Below are 27,766 nucleotides of genomic sequence, written 5' to 3'. Positions count from 1 at the left end.
TAACAGTAGTGGAACAATTCTCTGTAGTTACTTAGTAATAAGCTTTATTAACTAAGTAATAAGCTTTTATTACATGACAAAAAGCCTGCCGTTTAACAATCTGTTGGGTTAATAAGCACATATCAATGGTATATATTAGTTCTGTAACAGTAGTTGAACAATTCTCTGTAGTTACTTAGTAATAAGGTTTATTAACTAAAAAATAAGCTTTTATTACATGATAATAAGCCTACAGTTAAACAACCTCTTGGGTTAATAAGCATGTATCAACAGTTTATATTTTACTTTAATGCTAACAATGAAAAATTATCTTTAGTTATTGAACAAAAAGCCTTAATAACTGAGTAATAAGCTTTTATTACATGATAATAAGCCTACAGTTAAACAACCTCTTGGGTTAATAAGCCAACTTCTGTAACAGTAGTTGAACAATTCTCTGTAGTTACTTAGTAATAAGCTTTATTAACTAAGTAATAAGCTTTTATTACATGATATTAAGCCTGCCGTTTAACAATATGTTGTGTAATAAGCCAGATATCAACAGTAGATATTATTTCTGTAGCAGTTGCTGAACAATAATTTGTAGTTACTGAACAATAAGCTTTAACATCTGATTTATATGCTGTAGGAACTTAATACCAAATAATAAGGCATATCACATTTTCAGACACACACACACATACACACACACACACACACTCTTACCAGGCGAGTTTGAAGCCTCTCATTAGTGCTGCGTGGAGTGTGTGGGTGTGCGGGACATGCTGGCGAGTGGCCGCCTCTCGCGGGCCGGCCGGAGGGGAGAGAGCGCGTCCCGCTGTGCTGTCCCATTCGGCGTGCTAGCGCTGATGCTAATGCTAACAGGCTCCCTGCTATGGCAGATGGTCCAGGTTAGCGTACGGTTAGCGCAGAGCAGGAAAGACACCGGAGCTCCGTCTCAGCTGCTCTCACTGTCCGTGTGTGTGTGTGTGTGTGTGTGTGTGCGTATGTGTGTGTGTGTGTGGGTGTCAGGAGGCTTAGTGAGATCAGTGCCTGTGTGTGTGTGTGTGTGCGTGTGTGTGTGTGACAGAGAGAGCAGAAGAAATGTACAGAAAAAACAGGAGCACACTCACACACACTTCTCTTTCGCTGTCTCACATTATTCACCCTCTCTCTCTCTCTCTCTCTCTCTCCTCTCTTTTCTCACACTGTCTCTGGCTTTAATTCTCTCTCGCTCACCCTGCCTCACTCCTCCCCGCTGCTCTCTCTCTCTCTCTCTCTGCAGTGGGAGTGTCTCTGTGTCTGTGCTGTAACTGAGCAGAAGCACAGCACACAGCATAGCTTTTCAACTCAACTTCAAAGCCCACATTTTAACCTATGCTAAATGTGATTGGACAGGAATCAGTATCGTGTCCCATGACTTTTGCCATGACCAATGGAAGTTAAAGAATGCTGAGTTGACCTATGGGAGATATGTGTTTGGGTTTTCCTGCACTGAATATGGATGTCAGTGCCTGAACATTTCTTGTCAGACACAGTCAGTCACGACCATTGCCATAACTATGACTAGTTTATAAGAAATTACACATTTACAATTACACACAATTGCACACTTAATATCCCAGCAATCAAAACTATAAAGCACAAATCATTTACCTTTTAGTGCATTCTAATTGTAAATTGACCTCAGCAGTGCTATCCTATTCCGAAATTTGCCTGAACAGTGCTGTCCTAATCAGAAATGTACCTCAGCAGCTCTATTCTAATCATAAATTCACCTCAGCATGCTATTCAACTCACACACCCATTTTTCCTTTTATTTTTGCCATTTAAACTCTTCAGGTCCAGTCATAAAAAAAAAAAAAATCACCTCAACAGTGCTGTTTAAATCAGAAATACACCTCAGCAGTGCTGTCCTAATCAGAAATTTACCTCAGCAGCTCTATTCTAATCGTAAATTGACCTCAGCAGTGCTATCCTAATCAGAAATTTGCCTGAACAGTGCTATTCTAATCATAAACTCACTTAAGTAGTATTGTTCTAATAATAAATTCACATGAACAGTGCTATTCTAATCATAAATTCACCTCAGCAGCTCTATTCTAATCATAAATGTACCCCAGCAATGCTATCTTAAGAATTTTACCTCAGCAGCTCTACCCTAATTATTAATTCACCTTAGTAGTGCTACCCTAATCATACGTTTACATGAGAAGTGCTATTCTAATCAGAAATTTACCTCAGCAGCTCTACTCTAATTATTAATTCACCTCAGTAGTGCTACCCTAATCATACGTTTACATGAGAAGTGCTATTCTAATCAGAAATTTGCCTCAGCAGTGCTATTTAACTCACAGACCCATTTTCCTTTCATTTTTGCCATTTAAACTTTTCAGGTCCAGGCATTAACCAGAAATTGTACAAAATCTAGTGTACAAAATATAGTAAACTGTCAGAGCCTTTAAGAAAAACAAATTAACTAAAAACTGAAAACAAAGTTATTTTAACATTTTAAAATAATAGTATATTGTTAAAAAGACTGAAACTGAAAACAATGTATTGTCTAACAGCTTCCAGCTGGTAAGCAGCAATGGAAATAAACTGAGATTTTGAAATGGATACAAAAAATCTCAACTTATAAAGCTTTTGTCTGTAGTAAAGCAGTGCTGGAACAGATTGTGTTACTGCACTGTAGCATTTACACATTTACACACAGCACATTCACACTTTTAACATAATAACTAAAAAAGATACAGAAACACAGAGAACTCTGTAACTATTAAAAGTATAAAAGTCTTTTCTTAAGATAAATTACAGATGAAGACTTCAAAGACTCTCCTTCAAAAGAAAACTGGTACAGGAAGAGGTCTGGCTGACCCACATGGCAACACCTTTAACACAGCTTAACATTGGACTCTGGAATCTCTAATCAGCACTGCAACTGCTCTAATAAACAATAGGGGTGCTCTAAACATCTACATTTTTTGGATTAGTAGATTAGTTTGGGGGGCTGCCATTAAGAAACACACATACTGGAGGTGTTATTCGGGGGTCTACTGTCACACCACATCTTAATCAGCATAATGTTGCAAACATTTAGCCTTAACCTTAGCCACTTCCCCCTTTCTGCACCCCCCCCACTCTGCCTGTGTTAGTGTAAAAAACTGACCACCAATATAATCTGCTTACAGTCTGACACAAACAGAGGGGTGAACCCCGGCTCCGGCTGCTTAATGAGCTTTTTTGATTCTTATTATGGGTATTTGTTGGTATTTGTTGCTGAATGGTTGGACCTGAAGTGAGCGAGGCCGGTGCAGTGCATTAAGAGATTAGACTCCCTGGCTGCTGACCCTGAGAGCTGATTGAGGCCGACAGGTGGGCGTGGCCACAGTCTGCTTGCTGCAGGTAGGCTAATCCTCCTGCGTGCCGTCAACATCTCTACCCACCCGTGACCCAGGACACACAGCCTCGGCCGACCCTGCCATCTAAATAAGGGTGCCATGGGCAAATAGTGATGGAAATATAGTGGCTTTAAAAAGGGCTGTTCCATTCATTGCTCAAAATTCCTGGTGTAAGGTGTAAACAAAGTGATTCAGTGTTATCGGATCTGAATTATTCAGAGGATTATGGATGGATGGAATCAGACGTCTGGAATATTTAATACCTCTAATACACCTACATCATTTGATCCCAAACTTCAGCTTTTTTAGTTTGGATTGGTGTAAAAGGCACTGCAAACTATACAATCTAAATCAAAGGGTCACAATTCTGTCCAACCAAAAGAGGTCAATTAAACCATGATCCAGTTTTGTTTGCAGTGTGAAAGCACTTTCCAAGATACTTCAGACTTTTGGCCCATTTAAAGCAGGGGTCGGCAATTATGTTTATCCGCGGGCCAGATAGTTTCCAAACCATTACATGGCGGGCCACAAAAAAAATAATAATTCTGTTTGGTAAAATGAAGTGTAATGGGATGGAGTAGCTCTCCAGCCCCGAGGGTTGTTGGACCCACAATTGCAGAACAGTTGATCTCAAAGCAGGTGAACCCAAAAAGAAAGAAAAATAATAAAATAAATAAATAAATACACCGCTTCTCCTGCGGGATCAAACCCGTGTCACCACGGTCACGGTCCAATACTCTACTGCTGCCCCGGCTAGTGAATTGGGACATGGCTGGGAAAAAAACGCCCATATAAGGAGATAGGGAGCCCAAGAACAGGTGGAAAAACGAGAACGTACGGAAACTAAAGTCATGCCGAGCGCAATAGAGAGACAGGGGATTGCCAGTTACAATCCTGGATCGTGCTGCTCGCTTTCCATCAGTAGCCGGAGTCCGAGAGAGCGCAATTGAAATGTTGTGTTGTGGTCATTACTATCAATAGGAAGAGTTCTAGAGAGTAAATGGACTTCAAATGAAGTTTTAACTGAGGGGATGGCTTGAGAATGCTGTCACTTGTAAGTAAAGGAATGAGACGTGAATTATGGGAGTTGGAGTTCTGATAGTGAGTACATCATACAAGGCATTACCACCCACAGTGGACAGAGCAGTGGATAGTTATGATTGTGACCGTCTACGTCTGCCTAGAATTGTCAGTACTAACAGATAAGTGAATCTGAAGTAATGCATATTTCAGCATACTTTACTTCCATTGGATATGACAAAAGTCACAGGACACCATGACTAGTGTGTCCCTAATGTGGAAGTGTGATGATGAGAAGCTTTGGTTTATGTAAGTCAGGAGTCGATTGAGAACATCACTGTGGAAGCCTGGCCTCCACACTGCTTCACAGAGCTTAGTCAATGAGTGTGATGCAAAAGACCCCTCAGCAGGAACAGACAGCTCAGCGTGACACATAATACTCGTTATACTCATCACATGACCTTTAGAACATAACCTACGCAGAGAAGTTCCCGAAAACACACCCACACACAATAACACACTGCTCTAATATCTGATGAACCCACTGACACGGCCACCATGAACAGAAGGTGGCTTCTGAGACTGTTCAGCAGCGAGGTAAAACATACAACTAAAAAAGAAAACAAACAAAAAAGAGATAAAGGGGCCACAAATTACACCCTTTACAAGTCACCCTCAGACAACAGTCTACTTTCACACCTTCTGTTTGTGTGGTTTAAATAGCAATGACTCTTGTGAATACATCTACCCCGATGGGTGTACTGGTCTCGATATGAGATGTGTTCAGGTAAATTTCTGGTGTATTGCTATCTTGGCAATGAAAAACACAGGTGCGCCACTGACTGAAAACAACCTAGACAAATTGGCGCCAACAGTCAGATGTTCTTTGCTATCTTGGCAGTGAATTGTCAACACAGGCGCATCCCCAATGCGTGTATACTTGTTTATGCACACATGGACAGACAGAAGTGCACAAACCCATAGCGCATGGCTTTCTTACATCAACAATAAACAGAATGAACAAACGTAAACGAGCAGGTCAGTTTTCTCTGATGAGAAGCTTTGAAATCGAGCATGCAGCTGCATCCCTGAAATAGCAATCCACTAAACCTGGCTGTGAACCTGGCTCTTAAAGGAATGGCAAGTGACACACTGATTGGTTATTTCACATCATGCCCAAAACACACCCATGATTATTTAAGAGAACTAGTGAGTAGGGTCTGGCTGCAGACCTCCACTGTGAGGCTCCAGCAATCTGGGGCTCACCTCACGCGAGGGGACGGAAGTGACGTTCACCCTACGTATGCGTGTATACGGAAGCAGAGTCCTGCGCTGCGAGGTGAAGACGGGCTTCTGCGTGTTTTCTTCGTCAAATCACGGTAATTTATTCAAGATTCAGAAAGTTAGCTAAATAACAGGCTTAACTCTGGCAGTATAAAGATGCATAACATAGATTACCTGAACGCACGGTGGGAAAATTACGACAATTTTGATAAGGTTGGCTTTGTTGTTTACTACGTCGTGAATCTATTTAGCCAGCTAAGCTAACAGAGTTTATAGGTTGATAAATAGATAGATAGATAGATAGACGGATATATAGACGGATAGATAGACAGATAGATAGATAGATAGATACTTTATTAATTGATCCCAGAGGGAAATTCTTAACATCCAGAAGCAGATATACATAGTATGCAGAGTATAACGTTACATTATCAATGTAGCTCTGGACCGGAATACAGTTTTAATTTAAGTTTGATGGTTTAGCTGGTCTACGATCATAATTAATATGGCCCATTTAAACTGATTTGATCGTCTCCTGGCTTCCATGAAAGCTCATCTTTAGCTGTATTTTTTCAGACTTAATATGCATAGTTAAATCATTAAGTTAACGGGAGCCATTTATCATACTTATTTACTTAACTTATTTACTATTATTGAACTGTACCTTAAACATTGCAGATTTAAATACTGTAAGATATATTTATATATATTTTAAAGTTGTGTAAGACGTTTGAAACATCAATTTATTTAATGAATTAATAAATGTATTGTTAAAGAAATGTCTTATTTAAAAGCAAACTTCAGATTTGGTGGCAAATAACTGAACAGTGATTACAAATTAAAAACCATAGTTGCCAAGTTAATAGCAATTAATTAATTAATTTGTTTATATGGTTTTGTCTTGCGTTTATAGAGATGCACAAATCGATTTTCAGGGCAGAATCCCCGCCAGTGCTGGAGACATGCCAAAGTTGCTGCCGTTATGTTCATTGTCCTCTGTGTCCGGCTGGAATGTTCAAACCTACTAGGCTCTCCAGAACCTTAAGACACATTGAAGTGCATATTAAAAATGCATTGGATTTCGAAGGTACCTCATTCACATGTTCATTCACACAGATTACATAAACTGTTATGGAGTCTGCTAATCTCTATACTGCTTTTGTAGGATACAAAATATGCAAATGCAATTTGGATTGCAGACCCCAAGGGCATTTTCACTGCCCACAGTGCTCAAAGACAATCATAAGAAGGGACACCATGATTATTCACCTGAAGTCATGCCGTGAGACACATTCTGCAACTCCTCTTAAGGAGTCCGAGACATCATCTTCAGTAAAACAGATGCAACCACCATCTACTCTGCCACCTCATGTTTCCGCTCCTGCTCCACTGTTGGAACCCAGATCAGATGAATCCCATCAACCTCTACTTTTGACTGAAAGTAGCACTTTACCAGAGTTGCCCAGTTTACCTGCGCAAAGGCCACCAAAAGTACAGTGTCCTTTTTGCTCTTTAGAACTGCTTCATAAAAATTTGCCTGCACACATTTCTAGAATCCATGGAGACTCTGAGAAAGACATTACTAAGGTCTCACATCTTTATAGTGTTTGCATCGACGCCACTAATGGCATATCTGCAGTCCAAAGAGCCAGACATGGATTTTCAGTGCCTATACATGCACAGAAGAAAACATGGGGCAAAGTGCACAGTGTTGAATGTGAATTAGAAGAGTGCAAGCAGTTTCAACTTTTAGCACGGAGAAGTGGATTGACTTTTAGTAATTGTGAACATATACGTTCACTGGAGTACTGCACTGACACTGCTGCGGAAGAACTCCTTCAAGCAGAGGTTCTTGAAGAAATGGTGCATTGCAAGATACTTTGTGAATCCAGGAAGAATTCATGTCTCAATCGGCAAAGGGCAGCACTTAAAGCTCATGTTCCCTTTTCTGTACAAGTACAATATAGAGGATCTGCAACAAACATTTGTCTGTCTATTTGTGAACCACAAAGAAAACATTACAGTCGTTTCGGCAGAGTAATGGTGACCTATAACACAGACGCTAATACCTGGCATTGTCCATGTGCAAGGCCAAGAGTTTCATGTATCCACAAAAGCATTGGGAAATGGCATTTGTTTCAAACAAAAAGAGACTTATTCAAGACTACAAGTGCAGATTCACCTCATGAAACATCAGGATCAGTCTATCCACCAATCAAGACCAACTTGGAACGTGTTGTGCAGTACATTTACAAGGAGAAGAAAGTTCCAGCACACCTTCCAGCTGAACTTTTCAGATCAAAACCACTGTCTGAGTATGCCACACAGCTAATTCCAATGGAAACAAGATGTGTATTTTGCACTGAACATCCCAGTTTGGAAAAACCCACACTGATTACAGATCATGCAAGAATAGTGGGCCTTGGTGGAATCGTTGACAGTAGGTGACATTTTTACATCTTAATAATTATGTACATGGCATGCAGATGATTTAAATGAATCATGATTTCTCTTTATTTATATTCTTCTTTAGATGTGTCAACCTTCTTTAGGACATGCCCTCAGTGTCACATGGTGTACCGATATCAGGAGTGGCAGGCAGGACTACACAATTTTAATGACCATACTGTTCTAACTCTGGAGCTGTGCATCTTCCTTCGACACAATTTGCAGGTACATGTCTTATTTTGTTTGATCTGAGAGATTTATTTGTGTCTTTTAATGTATTTTGTGTGTGCACTTCACTTCAATCTCTTTTTTTTTAGAATCATGTATCTGTTTCAAGGGCCATAAACTCATTGGAAGGATTACGTGAAGTAAAGTATCCTTCAAGAGATACTGTTCTTCATGCATACTGCCAGTTTGAGGCCATGACAAGCCATGATTATGTATATTCATGTATCAACTGTGGCTATTATCCACCTGTTGTTATCATGGACCTTCATAAAAAAGGAGTATTCAGCATGGCTGGTAAAATATTTGTTTTATTTGATTCTCTTACACATTATCTGATGTGCACAGAAGAAGTGTTACCTTGGAACACAAAATTATATCTAGACAAATAAAACGAGCTAATGTAATTTAACTTTTTTCTTGTTGCAGTAAGTGATATCAAAGATCCTCCTGAGCAGTTTAAAGGAGAGCACAACATTGAAGAGTTTTGGGACTCAGTTAATTTGGAAATGATTGCTCGTGGTTTTGTACAAAGTAATGACCTTAAATTTATTTTCACTATTATTTTTTTGTTACGTGTTTTCCATACTTAAACAAATCTTTTTTGTAGGCCGTGCAAAAAACCCGCTGGCCGTCTATCCTAGTTTTGATAGATGGGCTCCATGGATTGGAGGACATACAAGGAAGTCGGACATAGTGCTGAACACGGAATACCAAAAACTGTCCTCTGCCAAAGCCACAGCAGAAAGCAAATTGGTTATGGTAACTGAGGAGCGGCTTGTGGATGAATTAAGAAAACAGAAGGTATTTTTACATTTTTACATATACGCGACAACACCAAATTATATAATGTATTACTATTGGAGTAACGTATAATGTTTTAAAGGTCGGCATTGTCCGAAAGCTGTGCAAAGCATGCAACATTGATTCAAAGGGATCCCGTGATGACCTTATTCTGAGACTCCGTAACGAAATGAAAAATAGACATTCATATGACAAAGTCTTCCAGAAAATCTGGGGTGCTTCTGGTAACTGTTTTATTTATTGATTTATTTATTCATTAAAAAAATTGTATGTGATATGTAACAAATGACTAATATATTGTGATTATTTTGTTTTATTTTTAAAGGTGGCTGGGCTGTTATTGCATGCCCCCATGGCATTGTATACAGCCTAAAATTCAATTTGAGGGCAGAGTCTCCTCGGGACTTCGCTGATCTTCTCATGTCATGGAAGCACCTTCCTAATGTATCAGTGTATGACTTCGCCCGTGGTCTCACCACTCATACCAACTTGCGGTTTCCTGATGTAATGCCCTTTCAGCCAAACGAAGGAAGACTGGCAGAATGTACCCCTGACAATATCACAGCAGCTCAAAAAGGAAAACTCGAAGTATCTCTGTCATGGTTACTTGAAAAGAAAGTAAATCCTGACCCTGAAAGCCATCCTACAACTGGATCCTCCTGCCATTTTGCCCTGTATGATAAATTTCATGAATCCAACACAAAGGATCAACGGGATGTGCTGAGAAGGATTAACCTTGTACCAGAACTGCAGGGATGGCTAAACAGTCAAGTGGTTGAGCAGCTTTTTGGAGTCATGAAGAAAAACAACTATTTTCTAAACAACATGGCACCGTCAACACACGTTTTTATGATGCGGAACATAATTCACCATCGCAACGTTGGAACAAACCAGCAACTTTTGGACCAGCAACTGCATAAAGGCCTTAAATTCCACCACATGCACACAATTGCCCTGAATGAAGTAGGACAAGCTGTGTTGAGTGAGTATAAAAAGTATTTGTTTATTATACATTGGATGAAATGAAGCAGCCTTAGATATAAAGTGTTACAATAACTATATTTTTGTGTCTATACACAGAAGAGGCCTTTCTGTCATCTACTGTTCAATCCTCCACTGATTTGCTGCAGGAAAGATCTTTTCAGTCTTCATCTGACATGGGTATGCAATAGTATTTTCTTTGCTGAATTAGTTTTCTTTTTATAATTTAAATGTTTTATTATGTTGGACAGTGTGATTTATGTTTATTGCTACATCATCAGGAAATGTCCAGTGTGGATTGCAATGCGAAGCGCTCACAACATTTGGTAACATAAAAGCCTGTAGAAGTTCATGGACACTGGGAAATCACCCTAATCAAGAGAAACTGGTATTTGCAAATTTAACTTTATCTTGTTAATAATTGAAACCGAGGTAATGCTGAAAACATGCACTAATATATTTTGATTGTGTGTTCAGCTGTCCTATGTCCTGGACTCTGAAAGGCCAGGAAATGAGCTCATAGTCAGGATTGGAAAAACCTGTTTGACAAGAGAAGACTTTCTGTCCTTAGGCACGTCCCAAGACATGGAGGCAACCGTGAGTAGACTGCAGAGATTGTTTACAACAGTATAACTTTGTTGTTGTTGTTCTTTTGCATGTTTTTTCTTTTTTTAGATTGGAAATTGCTGCTTTGAACTGATAACGGAAATGGCCAAATCATGTGTAAGTGTAATTTTTAGACCTAGTTTTTTTTTCAATGGAGAAACAATTTTTTAGTGTTTCCTGTATTGATACCCTTTCCTAGGGGAAAGACATTTTCATCGCTGACCTGTACGTTGTCCCAACCTGGCTGCCACCACATAATTGTGACCCAATGCTCAGCCTGCCTGTAAGTAAACAATATAAAAACACATACTTTGCAGACTACAGTCTAGGCACAGTGGTTTATGCTTTTTATGTTTTCATTTCTAGAATGACGCACCTGTAAAAGACCTCCTGTTAATACCCATTTGGGTATCAAATCCGGGTCACTTCATGTTGTGTGTAAGTCAAACTGGAGATTGACATGTGATAATGCATGCTTATGCCGGGAAACTTTTTTATTCTGCACTATATTTACTTTCTTCCATTCAGTTATATAAGCAACGTGTTACACTAATCTGGACTTTTTACATTTACAAGTAATATAACGCGTTACTATTTCCAGTCCAGTAATCAGATTAAAGTTACTTATTGAAGTCACAGTTTGACTAATTTGTAATTTTCCTCAGTAAAAAATTACTATCTTTGCTTGCTCCTTGTTTTTTGCAGAATGACATTTGGCCTACACAACTATTAAGTCATGTTTTCAGTATGAGGAATAAGCCAAGTTGGGTGGGTGGGGGGATGCTATTAGGAAAAATATTAAAGTATAAACACTGAGTTATCGGGTTAATAACTATGCCATCACTCCTTACATTTGTGAGTTATTCTTTTCAGTGTGTCTTTAAAGGTGTCATTGTGCCACATGCTAATTAAAATTACTCACTTCTTCCTTCTGCATTTAATCTAAGACAACAGGCTGCATGTGTTTTCTAGGTATTGAAGCCAGCTGAGAGAGAAATGCTCTTTCTTGACTCACAGTATTCCCAAGCACCACAATCACAGGGATTTCGTGATCAGACATATAAGATGCTGTTGAGGTCACTTTAATTTCATTATGTTTGGTACTTTGGCCGGTTACGTTCTTTAACCTGCAGTATGGAATAACTTTCTGGAAGGGCCGTGTTCGGGAGGCCTTCAGGAGTGTGGTGTGTGCATAGCATGTTACAGGTCATGTTACTCTGTGACCTTTTCTCTTGCTGTTTGCAACTAAAAAAATCAGGACCTTCTTCAATCCTACTTTGTTTGGTATCTTTTAGTGGACTTGCAAAGCGTTTGGTTCCAGGACACTGGACTGAAAAAACTGGCTTGCAGTTAAAGGTAAAGATTTATTTTCTTCATTGTTTATTTAGTTGTGTTCAACTGACATATATTCTTTACAACATTTCAGGACCTTCCAGGACAACCCTTTGGAAATGACTGTGGCATATTTATGCTAATGGTAGGTCAACCACTACTTGTATATTTAAAATTAAGCAGTTTTATATAAAAAAACTACATGATGTTTCTTTGTACAGTATGCCTTGTACATCGTCCTGGATGCACCCTTTGACTTTTCAGTTGTGAGTAGTTTCAACCTATTTCAACGAAACCTTGTTTTAATTTAGTTGCAACCTTATGTTATAACGTATTATTTTAACGTTTTCATTTAGAACGACATGGCATTGCTCCGGAAATGGTGGTGTGTGATGCTCATGGAGAATTTCGCACTCGAAGGGTATAAACAGTTATTCTCAACATGTAACATTTGTAACAGTAGTTAATAATTACAGTCAAAATAGCAACAGTCTTATGATTTTATATTTTTATATCGTTTTTTTTTTTTTTAGACATGGAAAACGCTTCGCACACTGGACCGAGGAATCCAAAGCCCTCCTCAGAGATGACTTGGAGCCAGTGTTTAGGTTAAAAAAGCACCGTCACAGCAAAAGTCTCCAGGTGAGTACTTAGGGTGTCTGTACAGGAAAGAATAACTTTGTGAGTGCCATGTAAACTTAGGGTTTGTTATTTGTATAAGGAATCTGCAGGGGTGACAGAAGATGGTCCTGAAACACTGGATCCTGTTGGGGTGTCTGAACATGAGGAACCACCTCAGAATAAGGTACAATCAGAAAATACAAGAGAATACATAATTGCACAATACCTTTCAGTGTGTGATACGTTTCAGTCGTTTTTGTAACATTTTTTGTTTAATCTATTCACTTTGCTAGTGATGGCTACTAAAATATTTACTATTTTTATATACCTCTTTTTTCTGCTTATGTGAGAAGATTGTCAAGGACATGCAGGAGGCCATTTCTTGGATTGGACAAAATGAACATGTCTTCAAAGAGGTCGTGCAGACACCGGATTTCCTTCAGTTGGGAGAAGAGGATGCTGAAGAGGCACTGACCAGACTGAGGTTGTTGGACAGCATAGTTGAACAAGAAGAGAGGGATTACATCCAGGCCCCATTTACATTTAGATTTGGCAATCAAATGGACATGGAGCTGTTTCTGAGGGAAATGGTTGATACCAGGAAGCTGCATGTATATACTGTTTTGTAGTGTTCATGTAAATAGATCAGTTTTATTGTCAAAATTGTGTAAATAGATCAGTTTTGTTGTCAAAATTGTGTAAATAGATCAGTTTTGTTTAAATTTTGTAAATAGAACAGTTTTGTTGTGTACATTTTGTAAATAGTTCAGTTTTATTGTTTCAATTATGTAACTAGATCAGTTTTGTTGTAGAAATTATGTTAATAGTTCAGTTTTATTGTTAAAATTTTGTAAATAGATCAGTTTTGTTGTTTCAATTATGTAAATAGGTCAGTTTCCTTGTTTAAATTATGTAAGTAGATAAGTTTTATTGTTTAAATTATGTAAATAGATCAGTTTTGTTGTAGAAATTATGTTAATAGTTCAGTTTTATTGTTAAAATTTTGTAAATAGATCAGTTTTGTTTAAATTTTGTAAATAGTTGTTTTATTGTTTCAATTATGTAAATAGGTCAGTTTCCTTGTTTAAATTATGTAAGTAGATAAGTTTTATTGTTTAAATTATGTAAATAGGTCAGTTTCGTTGTTTAAATTTTGTAAGTAGATAAGTTTTATTGTTTAAATTATGTAAATAGGTCAGTTTCGTTGTTTAAATTTTGTAAATAGTTCAGTTTTTGTTGTTTTAATAAAAATTTACTTTTTTCCTCAGTGTCCTGACAGTTATGAATTACTTATACGTAGATGCCTGTCTTTATAAATGAAAGTAAATGAAATGTATAGAATGCTGCAAACCTAACCAGTTGAATAATTGGGTATGTGAAATTGCGAGCCTTTAGTCAGTACCACAAAAACACAAGATCTGAGTTCTTGATTTATCCAGCTTCTTATTAACTGAAATAATGGTGCAGTGCTTTTAAATCTGCGTTATTGTGACAAAATCAATGGAACACTAAAGAGCTAGTTCGACAGTTTTAATACATGTAACCTAGCTATAGCCATTTAACTGTTAAATTCGACAAAGCAAGCAATGTTAATGACCTGTAGTTACAGATGTGATTAAATTAAAGTATACAGTTATATATATATATATATATATATATATATATATATATATATATATATATTTGACAGATGATGCTTTATCCATATTGTAATACCTGTTTCTTTAGAGAAACAAAACGCTTTTAAGCAAAGTGGCTGGTAAAGCTAATTCATATTGACAGCCATCGTTACACGCGAAATACAGAAAACTGCAGTATATAAGTAGCGGATAGTTACAAAAAACTTTAATAAGCATACACACAATATAAGTCATTTGTTTTTCCAACATAATCGAGTACAGCATGCATGATTCCGTATGCTAGCAACCTCTTCTCACAAAGACAAGCGCACGACGAGGAGAAGCGCACAACTCTGCTTCCGTATACACGCATACGTAGGGTGAACGTCACTTCCGTCCCCACGCGTGAGGTGAGCCCCAGATTGCTGGAGCCTCACAGTGGAGGTCTGCAGCCAGACCCTATTGGAACTAGTACATGACTTTTGTGCATTTCGAGGAGTGCAAGGTGTACTTTTCCTGTCGTTATGATAGCACAGACACACTGACACGCCCTAAATTAAGCTGAGGATGCACAGTTGATGGCTCACCTTCTGAAGATTGCTAAAATAGGTGTTTTAGAGGCTGTAAAAAATTATTACATTGCCCACAATACTGTACAATAAGGAAGCCATCTGGCTTGCATAAGTATTCATACACCTTGAACTTATTTTATTGACATATATTTTGTTACATTACAACCACAAACATAAATATATTTCAATGGAATTAATGTGAAAGACCAACACAAAGTGGTATAGAATTCTAAAGTGGAAAGAAAATTATCCATGATTTAAAACATTTTTTACAAATAAAAAGCGTGATAAAAAGTGTGATGTGCTAAAGTATTCAGCCCCCTTTTTCTCTGAGTGCAACCAATTGCACTCAGCTGGTGAAGACATACCTTAAAAGACTTGCAGCTGTAATTGCAGCAAAAGGTGGTTCCACAAAGTATTGACTGAATATTTTTGTTCTTTTCATTTTTTTATTTGTAACTTTTGCGAGCCGCTGTATGTCCCCTTTAAAGGATTTTAATCTTAATCTTAATCTTAATCTTTAATCTAAACGTCTTGTCTCATGCTTAGAATAGTCAGATCTATTGTGGTGGCTGAAGCAGGAGCTACTCAGTGTTGCTAATGTTTGGTGGACATGATTGGTGGAAATCTTTAATAGAAGAAAGAGTCAGAAATATTAATATAGGGTGAAAAATATACACACAGCACTCAGTGATTACAGTGAGTCAGCATATAGTAGTAGTAGAGCAGTAGAGTAGTAGCTGGTGCTGAATGGACAGCTCCCTTCAGCTCTGATCATATAGAGCAGTCAGTCTAGAGCTCAGCCTAATTCTCACACACCTGTTAAGTAATAATATTCCCAATGTATGTTTTACCACCTGAAACAATTTACAAATAATAATTCAAAAATAAAATAATGATTTTTTTTACTGTTTTTTTTTTTTATTACTGGAAGATTGTGGTTTACTTGTGACAAAAAAGGTTTATGTTTTTTTTTTTTTTTCCATTTAGACTTTGATTAGAGAAATTATGAAAAGATTTTATCCTGCAACAATGATTTAAATATTGTCTTATGTTTTTAAACTACTGTATGGGTATCTTTTTTGTAAACTACTGTATGGGTATCTGTATCTTTATGTTTTAATAAAATGAACATTGTATTTTAATATTAAAGACATTAAAACAGTTAAAGGACACATATGAATTACGCAGTAAATCCCCTGATCTAAACCTGATCAACTGAGATGGTGATTTGAGTTGATTTAATCAGGATGAGCTGAAGCTTCACAGCGTGAAGGAAAAGCAGCAACTATTGTTCAGCACCTCCAGGAACTCCTTCTTTTAAGACGCTGAGAAAACTATTCCAGGTGACTCTACCTCATGAAGACACTGAGATTAAAATACCAAGAGTGTGCAGATCTGTCCTCAAAGAGAAATGTGGTACTTATTTAGAAGAATCTAAATTATAAAACATATTCTGGTTTGTTTAACAGTTTTTATTTACAGAATAATTCTGCATGTGTTCGTGTATAGCTTTAATATAGTCTTCAATATTAAGTTTACAATGTAAAAAATCATAAAAGGAAACAAAACACATTAAATGAGAAGAGTTTTGTCCAAACTTTTGACAACACATAAAAAATATATTGGGTTCATACTGTACATACTTCTTATTTAGTGCAGTAGAACAAAGTGTAAAATTGTAGATATAAGAATTTAAAGACCTGTAATAAAACCTGAGTGTTTTTTTTTGCACATTTTTTGCTACCCATCAAAAATTTGAACACATCTCTTTTTTAATTTAATGTGTTTTCTTTCTTTCATGACTTTATACATTGTAAATTTAATAGTGAATATATTAAAGTTATAAAGAAACAAATGCAGAATTATTCTGTGAAAAACGAATTTTGTTCATATTAAATATCTTTAAAATTATTTTACAATGTAGAAAATAAATTAAATAAAGAGGAATGTAAAGTATAAAACAAATAAATCATATAAACTTTCTTTCACAGAATAATTTTGCATGTGTTCCTGTATAACTTTAACATCTTCAATATTAAAACATTGAATGAGAAGATTACAGTGTCTAAACTGTAAACTGGTACTGTATATTGTTAATAAATGTAATTAAGTCGATCTGACAAAACATGAAATATCTTGGGTTATTACTGTCTGCATGTTGTCTCTAGTTTTCTTATTTAGGGTAGTAGAACAAAGTGTAAAATTCTAGCTATAAGAACTTAAAAACCCTGAATGAATTCTGATAAATGAAGTGTTATTTAGTCCTGACCGTATTTTTGCACATGCTACCCTGATGATGAGGCTGATCTTATTTTTGAAAAGAATGTATGTAATTCATACTGCCGTAATGTATATTTATCACAACAATTCCAAAAAATGTTTTCTGTTCTGCTGAGACATTAATGACATTTAAAGTGTGTGTGTGTGTGTGTGTATGTGTGTTTATGTGTGTGTGAGTGTGTTTATGTGTGTGACACCAAACGGGTGGCTATCCCCCTCTCTCACTCTCTCACTCTAAAAAGCTGAGCTGTATTATTTTTAGAGATGTATAGGTTTATCAGTGCCAGCCAATCAGGGGCCAGTATGGCTTGTCAGGTGACCGGGTGACTGTCACACCAGTTGAGCATCAGCATGGAGGGGTGGAGTTATCCAGAAACCTATGTGTATGCAACACACACACACACACACACACACACATATATATATATATATATATATATAGAGAGAGAGAGAGAGTGGTGTGTAAGGGCTGGTGTGAGAATCCCCCGGTGAGTGAGTACACACAGCTGAGTGGGGCAGAGGTGCTGGAACACAACACACCATTTCACACTGCTGAATCACTCACTCAACACACACACACACACACACTGCCCCACACTCGTTCTAAAAAAAGAACGAAAGAACAAAATAAAGGAGTAATACAAATATAAATAAAAGGATCATTATATGTAAAAAAAGAAAAAGACAGAAATAAGAAAGAAAGAAAGAATGAAAACATGAAAAACAACAAGTAGAAACTAAAAAAGAAGGAGGCGAGAGGGAAAAAGAAGAGAGAAGAGAAAGGAGGGATGGTGCTGTGAGGAAACAGAGGACTGGTTACATGAAGAGGTAGATGATGTAGATGAGTAGATGATGGGATGAGTAGATGAAGAGGTGATTAGATGAAGAGGTGATTAGATGAAGAGGTGAGTAGATGAAGAGGTGAGTAGATGAAGGAGTGATTAGATGAAGAGGTGAGTAGATGAAGAGGTGAGTAGATGAAGGAGTGATAAGATGAAGAGGTGAGTAGATGAAGAGGTGATTAGATGAAGAGGTGAGTAGATGAAGAGGTGAGTAGATGAAGGAGTGATTAGATGAAGAGGTGAGTAGATGAAGAGGTGAGTAGACGAAGAGGTGAGTAGATGAAGGAGTGATTAGATGAAGAGGTGAGTAGATGAAGAGGTGAGTAGATGAAGGAGTGATTAGATGAAGAGGTGAGTAGATGAAGAGGTGAGTAGATGAAGGAGTGATTAGATGAAGGAGTGATAAGATGAAGAGGTGAGTAGATGAAGAGGTGAGTAGATGAAGAGGTGAGTAGATGAAGAGGTGAGTAGATGAAGAGGTGAGTAGATGAAGGAGTGATTAGATGAAGGAGTGATTAGATGAAGAGGTGAGTAGATGAAGGAGTGATTAGATGAAGGAGTGATAAGATGAAGAGGTGAGTAGATGAAGGAGTGATTAGATGAAGAGGTGAGTAGATGAAGAGGTGATTAGATGAAGAGGTGAGTAGATGGAAAGGTGAATAGATAAAGAAGTGATTAGATGAAGGAGTGATTAGATGAAGAGATAAGTAGAAGAAGAGATGAGTAGATGGATGGGTCAATAGATGAAGGAGTGATTAAATGAAGAAGTGAGGAGATGAGGAAGTGATTAGATTAAGGAGTTGTTCGATGATGGTGTGAGTAGATAAAGAGGTGAGTAGATTGAAAGGTGAGTAGGTAAAGAAGTGATTAGATGAAGGAATGAGTAGATTAAGGGATGAGTAGATGAAGGCATGAGAAGATTAAGGGATGAGTAGATGAAGGGATGAGTAGATTGAAAGGTGAGTAGATAAAGAAGTGATTAAATGAAGGAGTGATTAGATGAAGGAATGAGTAGATTAAGGGATGAGTAGATGAAGGGATGAGATAGATGAAGAGTTGAATAGATAAAGAGGTGAGTAAATGGATGAATGATTAGATGAACAGGTAAGTAGATAAAGGAGTGATTCGATTACAGGATGAGTAGAAGGATGAGTGAGTAGATGAAGAGATGAGTAGATGGATGAATGAGCAGATGAAGTAATGGGTAGAAGAAGGGATGAGGAGATGAAGGGATGAGGAGATGAAGGGATGAGTAGATGAATGGATGAGTAGATGAAGGGATGAGAAGATGGCGGGATGAGTAGACGGATGTGTAGAAGGCGGCTAAAAGTCAAGCAGATTGGCTCTTTGGCCTTTAGAACAGCTGTGTCACTGTGTGATATTTCACACACACACACACACATACATGCTGATGCATACACACATGCGTATAAGTGAGAATGTGTGAGTGTGTGTTCATATCACTGCAGAGCTCATTAGCAACTCCGCTATGTTCCTGTTTTGTCCAGGGCTGTCCAAAAATAGACCTAACGCACACACACACACACACACACACACACACACACACACACACACACACACACACACTCACACACACACACACTCACACACACACTGCAGCACGTGTGAGTGTGTTGTGTTCACAGTTAAAGTTCAGATGATGCTGAGTGCGTCTCAGCTCTAGCTCCGCCCTTCCAGTCTGATCCTCGACTATGATTGGCTGAAGGAGACTAATCGCTATTAACAGTGTTAACCACACTGTCTGATCTGTCCAAGGCCACAAGAGTTGGACAGCTGTTACCATGCCAACAGACCTGAAGCCATTCAGAAAAAAGCACAGTCACGGGAAGTCAGACACACACACACACACACACACACCAGCATGGCAAAAAGGTTAACCATTCAGAAAGAAATATAATCAAATTGAAATGCAATCAAACAAACATGACACACTATGCATACACACACACACACACACACACACACCAACACAATAACACACACACACACACACACACACACTTCACTTTGTTTACAGCGCTGATGATGCAGTAGCAGGGGGCCGAGTGACAGGTTATTTTAAGTAGGAAAATTACCACCACTCACTGTGATACCAGCTGCTAATGAAAGCAGGCACACACACACACACACACAAATTACACACACACACACAAACTACACACACAACATACACACACACACACACACACACACTAACACAGAGATTGCTTTGTAAGTCTGACTTTCAGTTGATAAAATCTTGTACCCATTACATCATCACAAGGTCATCTAATGCACCCAAACACACACACACATACACACACACTCACACACATTTACAAAATACATAAGAGCGCAAATCCCTGATTACTGTAATACAGTCCATTGTTCAGATTCATTTTAATTACACTGTTTAAAAGAAAACAACCTGTGTAAACTAATGATTGATTATAACCTTTAGGGACAGCTTGAAAACGCCCAAATCTGTATAAGTTGTGAGGTGTTATCTTGTGAGTCTGGCTACATACTGGCCAGCATGCTCATGGCAATGCCACATGAATTATGGCAGTCAGTGTTTGGTGAGATGGATGGGAAATATTGTATGAACTGAGCTGTACGGTTATTTAACATTCCCTGATCCACAGTGTCACGTGTGATTTCTAAGTCATTTCTAAGTGTTTGGGACTCCAGCGGACCACAGTAAGAGCTATTATTCACAAACAAAGAAAACACTGAACACTGGTGACCCAAATTACTCATAGAGGGCATGGACAACTCATCCAGGAAGAAAATAACCAAAAAGTACCCAGAACAAGATTTGAAAAATAATTGTAGGTCTCACTTGCCTCAGTTAAGGTCAGCGTTAATGATTCAATAATATAAAAGAGACTGGGCAAAAATGGCATCCATAGGAGAGTTCCAAAGCAAAAAACACTGCTGACCAAAAAGAACACAAAGGCCCATCTCACATTTGCCAACAAAAAATTTAATAATTTGGGTAAATATTCTGTGAGTAGACAAGATAAAAGTAGAACTTTTTGAAAATGTGTGTGCCATTACATCTGGTGTAAAATTAACACATAATTTCAGAAAAAGAACATCATACTGGATGTCAAACATGGTGGTGGTAGTGTGATGTCTAGGGCTGCTTTGCTGCTTCAGGACCTGGACAACTTGCTGTGATAGATGAAACCACAAATTCTGCAATTAACTAGAAAATCATAGAGAATACCACTTAAAAAAAAAGTCATTTAGAGCATTTATTTGCAGTAAATAAGAAATGGCTGAAAAAACAAAAAAGATGCAGAGCTTTCAGACCTTAAATAATGCAAATAAAACAAGTTCATATTCATAAAGTTTTAAGAGTTCAGAAATCAATATTTGGTGGAATAAACCTGGTTTTTAATCACAGTTTTATGTATCTTGGCATCATGTTCTCCTCCACCAATCTTACACAATGCTTTTGGAGAACTTTATGCCTTTACTCCTGGTGCAAAAATTCAAGCAGTTCAGCTTGGTTTGATGGCTTGTGATCATCCATCTTCCTCTTGATTATATTACAGAGGATTTCAATTTGATAAAATCAAAGAAACTCATAATTTTACAGTGGTCTTTTATTTTGTTTCAGAGCTGTAAGTGCACTTTAAGCTAGTGAGTCCCAAAATTTACTACCCACTATTTTTCAACTATTTTTGGGCTAGTTTAAATCTCTTATGGTTTGTTTAGTATTGCTGTTTAGTAGTCTTTCAGTTCCTCAGGTCCCATGACTTTTGGCATGTTAGTGTAGTAAATGGTAAGATCATCATCTACAAAGCTACAAAGTGCGACTTTAAGGACAGGCGGAGATAATGGGCGGGGCTGAGTGTGAGTTATGGCTGCAGGGCAGATGAGGTGGGTACTCTGTGCGTGAGTTATGAAGAAAGCAGGGAGAGCACACGGGGGAATAGACGAGCTGAGGAGAGGAGCGAGTCAGGATCACTCAGCTCAGCCTGATTTATGAAGTGTTATATAAAGAGACAAAGAGAGAGAGAGAGAGAGAGAGGCAGAGAGGCAGAGGCAGATGTGGTGAGATGAGGAACAAAGGAAACAGAAAGACAAAATAAGAAAGTAAGTGAAGTACAGAAAAGGTTGGATCTCCTATAAGAAAAAAGACAAAAACAGTGTACAAGCTAGAGCTGCAACTAATGATTATTTTGGTAGCTGACTAATTTGATGATGATTTTTTCGATTAGTCGATTAGTCAACAATTATTTCTGCCATGTCCTCCATCTCTAAAAATGATACAAACAGCTGCACATGAAATTTAAAAGTAATTTAAATGTCTAGATCAGGGGTGGGCGATATGGCTCTACAATAATATCACGATATTTCAGGGTATTTTAGCGATAACGATACACTTGGCGATATAGGAAAACTAAAATAATTCATTCATTTCAGGAATATAGTATAATAGTATAACAGTATAATCATAATGTGGCAAAATAAATAATATAGCATAAAATAATATAATGCAGCAAAAAATATCGCAGAATATTTAGTGCATGCATATAAACTGCAAACTAAAACAATTATACAATAAATACACCTAAAGCTTCACAGTAAATAATAGACTACTTTAAAGACAGAACAGCCCTATTATCACAATATGGATTTTTAATATCATGATATTTCTGTGTCACGATATATTGTATACGATATAATATTGCCCACCCCTACTCTAGATGTTGTTTAAATGTGTAAATGTCTGATATTTAGTGAGTAAATATGTAATCTGTTGTGTTTGGACACTTTTGGAGACACAAACAAAGTTAATTGTGAACTGTGTAAGTGAGACATTTACCCTTTTATCTCCCATTGTGCTTTAGTCCTGCAGCACTTTGTGTAATGTGGTACTGTTGCAAATTAACAATTAGTCGACAATGAAATTTGCAGTCGACAAATGTAATTAATCGACATTGTCGATTATATCGACTAATCGTTGCAGCCCTAGTACAAGCATGCGCTTGTGGACACCCATTCTGATGGATGCATTCAGCTAATTTAAGTTGCACCCACTGCTGACACAGATGTGCAAAAGCACACAGCTTGTACAGTCCAAACATTAAATTAGATAGGCTTAACAATTGAAAAGAACATTTACAATCAAAGCCAACAAAAAAAAACAACAATAGCTAAAGCTAAATTAGCTCAGCAGACACTACTATCATAGCACTGTATAGCTGTGCAAGCTTCTGAGCACCAACCAGTGTTGCACGGTATACAGTGGCTTTAGGGTTGTAAAAATGCGTCGACTCCAAATGTTCATTGTCGACTAATCGATGATTTGCAGCACTACACAAAGCACAGGGGACACTCACAAAGTTTGCAGTCTCCAAACGTGCCCAAGCACAACCGATTACATATTTCCTCACTAAATATCAGCACTTTCCATATTTAAAGGACAATGTTCTGGACATTTGAAGGGCGTTAAATCCCTTGTTCAGAGGTTTCTATCATTTTAAGGCAAAAGCAGAAAAAGCTAGAAATAGAAGCCGTGCCCACAGCAAGCAGCGATGGAGGACAAAGCATAAATAATCGTTGACTAATCGACTAATCAGAAAAATCATCGTCAGATTAGTCGACTACCAAAATAATAATTAGTCGTAGCCCTAAGTGGCTTTGATTTAAGCATCGATACCGGCTTTGAGCATCTAGAGACTGAGATTTTTGCCACAGAAGCTCAATGGGATTCATGTCAGGTTTAGGACTCTGACTGGATCATTCTAACACATGAATATTCTTTGATCTAAATCATTTCACTGTAGCTCTGGCTGTATGTTTAGGGTCATTGTCTTGCTGGAAGGTGAATCTCCTTCCCAGTCTCAAGTTTCTTTTGCAGCTCTTAACAAGTTTTCTTTCAGGATTGCCCTGTTTTATTTAGCTCTATCCACCTTCCCATCAACTCTGACCAGCTTCCATGTCCCTGCTGAAGAAAAGCATCCCTACAGCATGATGCTCCCACCACCATGTTTCACAGTGATGTGGATGGTGTGTTCAGAGTGATGGGCAGTGTTACTTTCTCCCACACATAGCACTTTGAATTTAGGACGAAACGCTTAACTCTGGTCTCTTCTGATCATGTCTCGTCTTGGTGTGCTGTGAACCATTGTGGAAGGCCATGTTTTGGTAGAATGTAGAATACTTTTTCATTTTTTGTATGACTATGTTAGCAAGTAACTGCACTGATACTAGAAAAATATCTCAATACTTTGCCATTAAAAATGGTGCAATAGACCATTTACTTAGCATTTCGTAAAGGTTGGTGAAACATGCTCTATTTGTGAATATATCTACTGTAAATAAAACATTGATTAAGTTTGTTTTACAGCCTAGTTTTTTTCTGTTATTCATTTCTTATGTAATATTTCCTACTATTCCTACTACTTTTCCTACTACTACCTATTACTTTTTCACATTCACCACCATTGCTGAAAAAAATCGGAGAACTTTAAATCAGTGCCATTCAATCATTATAATATTTGTGTCCATAAACACTTAACTATAGTATTGAAGGTATAAGGATGTTTTGCAGACACATTTTGCCATCTTTCTGACATGGAGAAAACGACCAGAACGTGGCCACAAACACAAAGCCGTACACAAGAACTGAATCCAGCTACTTCAGTCGGATCTTCTGCAGAAGTAAAACAATAGGAGAGATCCACACAGAGCCCCGAGTGCAGTGTGCAATTCTTTCATACCACCATACCGCTAGAGTCTGATTTAAAGTCTGATCTCTGCATATATTGTGTAATTTTGTGGGACAAAGTAAAAAAAAAATACTCATCAAAGCACTAATGGCCCTAAAGCCTTTGTGGTTTATATTATTTGTACCCTTAACAGCACAGAAACTCACAAACCTATATTAAAGCCCAGTCATGCAAAAAATAATAATACAAAAATAATAATAATAATAATAATAATAAAAAAACGTGATATACCGTGAAACCGCCAGATTAGAGCACTAGTCTGATACATCATTCAAAAGCAAATAGAAGTATAGAAGTACTTGTCCTCTATAATGAGATGGGACAGACAGATAGACTGACAGACCAACAGACAGGTAGATGTCTTTCTTTAGCCTTTAGCTTTAAATATGTCATTCTTTTCAGAAGCTTCTACATGGCCACAACATTTAATTCTGTCCAAAGTTTCAGTATTTTTTCTCCATGATCTTGTATTGATGATAGGAGATTTAAAGGACTGTGCAAAGTCTTCTTCAGCCCAAAGAATCTCAACGGAAGGTAACAGGGTCTTTATGCTCTCTAGCAAGTTGAAGCTTTTTTGTGGGTTAGTCTCACTGATAAGTAGTTTTCTTAAAGCTTCACAGCTGTGTAGTCCCAATCTCTTGAGTTCCCTTCACATTGTGCATGTGGAAAAGCTCTTACTTTCACTATTAAATATGTCCCTGAGCTTTAGTGTTTGTCTATTATTGATTTGATTACTGATCACCATCATTCAAGATTTTTTCTGACTACATCCCTTCCTTGATGGTGATGTTCACCCACTGTCCTTCCACTGTTTAATAATGCTTTGGACTGTTCTTAACCTGATATCACCCACTTTTCCACAATTACATGATGTGTCCATCAAACATATTGTTTAACAAATGAGAAGCTACTCACTGCATCAGTTTTAAAGGGTTAAATACAGGATGGGTGGACACACTGATGGTCAGAAACAGTTAGAGAGCTATACAGACAAATATATTGATATGAAGATCATTCTCCACAAAACAAGTACAGATCCTCCATCACCTGCAAAACCTCCAAAACTGTTCAACGCCTAACTCACCTTTACCTTCAACTTCAACGCCTGCTTAAACTTCCTACAGGGATTTCACCCCCGCCAAGACCTGCCTTCACCCAGCTCAAGGCCAGGACTGACCAATCCGACCAGTTGTTTGTCCGCAGGCGCTGTGGTGTATGTTGTTTGTCCAGTAAAAAAAAAAAAGCCAAACAATGACATTCCATGGCTTGCAACTGTATTCAGGCACGGACTACACAAAAGTACTGCAGGCTTTGAGATACCTCACCACAGACAAAGCAGCAGTCACGTGGCGGTGTGGGGAGATACACACATACACACTCATACACACTCAAACACACACACACACACACACACACACATGACAAAGACAAAGAGGTAAAATGTAACATACTTCATATGACTTACCTGAACTTGTCGGTTCCACTGTCAGTCCTGTTCAGAACAAACAGAGGGAATGCATTAGTGCCATAAATTACAAAGAAATGACCAATTCAGAAGTGTTATAAATCACTAATTCTCATTCAACAGCTATTAAAATACATGTTGAACCAGCAGCCATCAGAGATCAAACACTGACCAGCCACTGAGCAGAAACCAGCTCATTCAGCCCTTTACCCACAAGCCCAGGCAGCAGAAGCAGTGTTAATGTTCTGCCTTAAGTGTTGCTTTTCCAGACTCAGTTAAAGGCTATTTCTGTACTTAATTACTATGTTAATGATCATTTTCCACTGTTAAAGCCTACACAGCCTCAGGCTAGGGTCAGCCTGTGTCTAGGAGACCAGTCCTGAAGCTCTCAGGCTGGAGGAGCTGAATAGAGGTTCAGCCGGGAAAAGCCCACCCTCTGGTGGACACAACTTTCACCACAAGCTTAATTGTACTGGTCCCACTGGTCCTGCTCACAAAATATGAATATGAATGTACTTTCCATCAAATAATCCAAGAAATTAGTGCAATCATGACTCTATTGTAATTCATTTAATAAACGTATTGCTTAATATTATTACTTTTGTGTTGTTTTTTGTGTGGCTAATTTCTTAATTATTTTTTCTCCATTATAATAAAATGAATGCATTCAATGATACAAATAAATTAAAATAAAATTAAATGGTGTAAAATAAATGTAACCAAATAACTGGAACAAGTGAATACAAAACAAGTACGAAACAAGTTATAGGTTATCTGTAAAACTAGACATAAAGTAAATAGTAAATCCAATTTGATTTACTCTTAAAACTTTAAGGCAGCAGGTAAACTTAAGTATTCTAGGTTTAACCTGCTATTATTGTTTTACACTGTAGAAACTAGGGGTGGCCGATATGGACCTAAAATAATATCACGATATTTCATGGTATTCTTGTGATAACGATACTCTTGGTGATATAAAAAAACACTGAATTACATTTTATTATTGCCTATGATATGGCACTGAGATAATAAAAAAAATACAAGAATTTTATCAGATTTGAAACAGAAGTCAATTATCCGGAATGTTATGGCACTAATAATGCACTCCAAATATCTCCATATATCCAGAATCAGAGTAAAATAAATGATACTGGACAGATATAATCTGTCTCTAGTAGATTTATAATGAGAAATGAGAACAGTGTTAATTTTTCTTTTGCTAAAAACAGCAAAAAAATAGTACCCTGATAATTACGGGTGGGTGATATGGCACGATATTTTAAGGAATAGTATCGTTCGCGATATTCAAAAATGTTGGCGATATTATCACGTACCATTCGATCTAGCACACTCCTAGTAGAAACACCACATCAACCAACCTGGATACCAAAGCAACCACCTAACAACCACATAGCAACTTCACAAAACCACCTGGGATACCATGGCAACCACTCAGCCAACATTTAGTAAGCAATGGCATACAAATGATCCCACAGCAACTTTATAACATAAAACACACAACACCAAGCACCATC

The 27,766-nt window shown here is 37.7% G+C and overlaps 2 protein-coding genes across 8 annotated transcripts in view; one reads left to right on the top strand and one right to left on the bottom strand.

Moving 5' to 3' along the window:
• gramd1bb (GRAM domain containing 1Bb) overlaps positions 1-27,766 on the bottom strand; it is a 291,298-nt gene that overhangs the window by 92,398 nt on the left and 171,134 nt on the right. For all 4 annotated transcript variants that reach the window (XM_049483731.1, XM_049483728.1, XM_049483730.1 and 1 more), the window contains exon 4: positions 26,232-26,258. In XM_049483731.1, coding sequence (XP_049339688.1) covers positions 26,232-26,258 — 27 coding nt within the window. The remainder of the gene's footprint in view (positions 1-26,231; positions 26,259-27,766) is intronic.
• On the top strand, positions 9,105-12,498 carry LOC125804624 (uncharacterized). Of its 4 annotated transcripts, none has more exons than XR_007440763.1 (12): positions 9,105-9,161; positions 9,244-9,385; positions 9,487-10,143; positions 10,242-10,322; positions 10,424-10,530; positions 10,620-10,739; positions 10,818-10,865; positions 10,948-11,031; positions 11,115-11,186; positions 12,044-12,104; positions 12,175-12,225; positions 12,437-12,498. XR_007440763.1 is itself a non-coding variant. In XM_049483732.1 (10 exons), exons 1-10 carry the CDS (start codon positions 9,117-9,119, stop codon positions 12,080-12,082), a joined length of 1,395 nt encoding a protein of 464 aa, XP_049339689.1. In that variant the 5' UTR covers positions 9,105-9,116; the 3' UTR covers positions 12,083-12,394. The 4 variants fall into 4 exon arrangements, 1 of the variants encoding a protein (XP_049339689.1); XR_007440761.1 differs by having other exon boundaries at positions 12,175-12,346; positions 12,437-12,491; XR_007440762.1 differs by lacking the exon at positions 12,437-12,498 and adding an exon at positions 12,302-12,337.

Source organism: Astyanax mexicanus, chromosome 9, assembly GCF_023375975.1.
Source record: "Astyanax mexicanus isolate ESR-SI-001 chromosome 9, AstMex3_surface, whole genome shotgun sequence".
Taxonomy (NCBI): domain Eukaryota; kingdom Metazoa; phylum Chordata; class Actinopteri; order Characiformes; family Acestrorhamphidae; genus Astyanax; species Astyanax mexicanus.
This window is presented reverse-complemented; position numbering and strand designations above follow the sequence as displayed.

Coding starts and splice junctions, on each gene's coding strand:
- LOC125804624 (XM_049483732.1), top strand. CDS start 9,117: ATGGTAACTGAGGAGCGGCTTGTGGATGAATTAAGAAAACAGAAG. Junction 10,323..10,423: donor TCAGTCTTCATCTGACATGG/GTATGCAATAGT, acceptor CTACATCATCAG/GAAATGTCCAGTGTGGATTG. Junction 10,866..10,947: donor CGGAAATGGCCAAATCATGT/GTAAGTGTAATT, acceptor ACCCTTTCCTAG/GGGAAAGACATTTTCATCGC.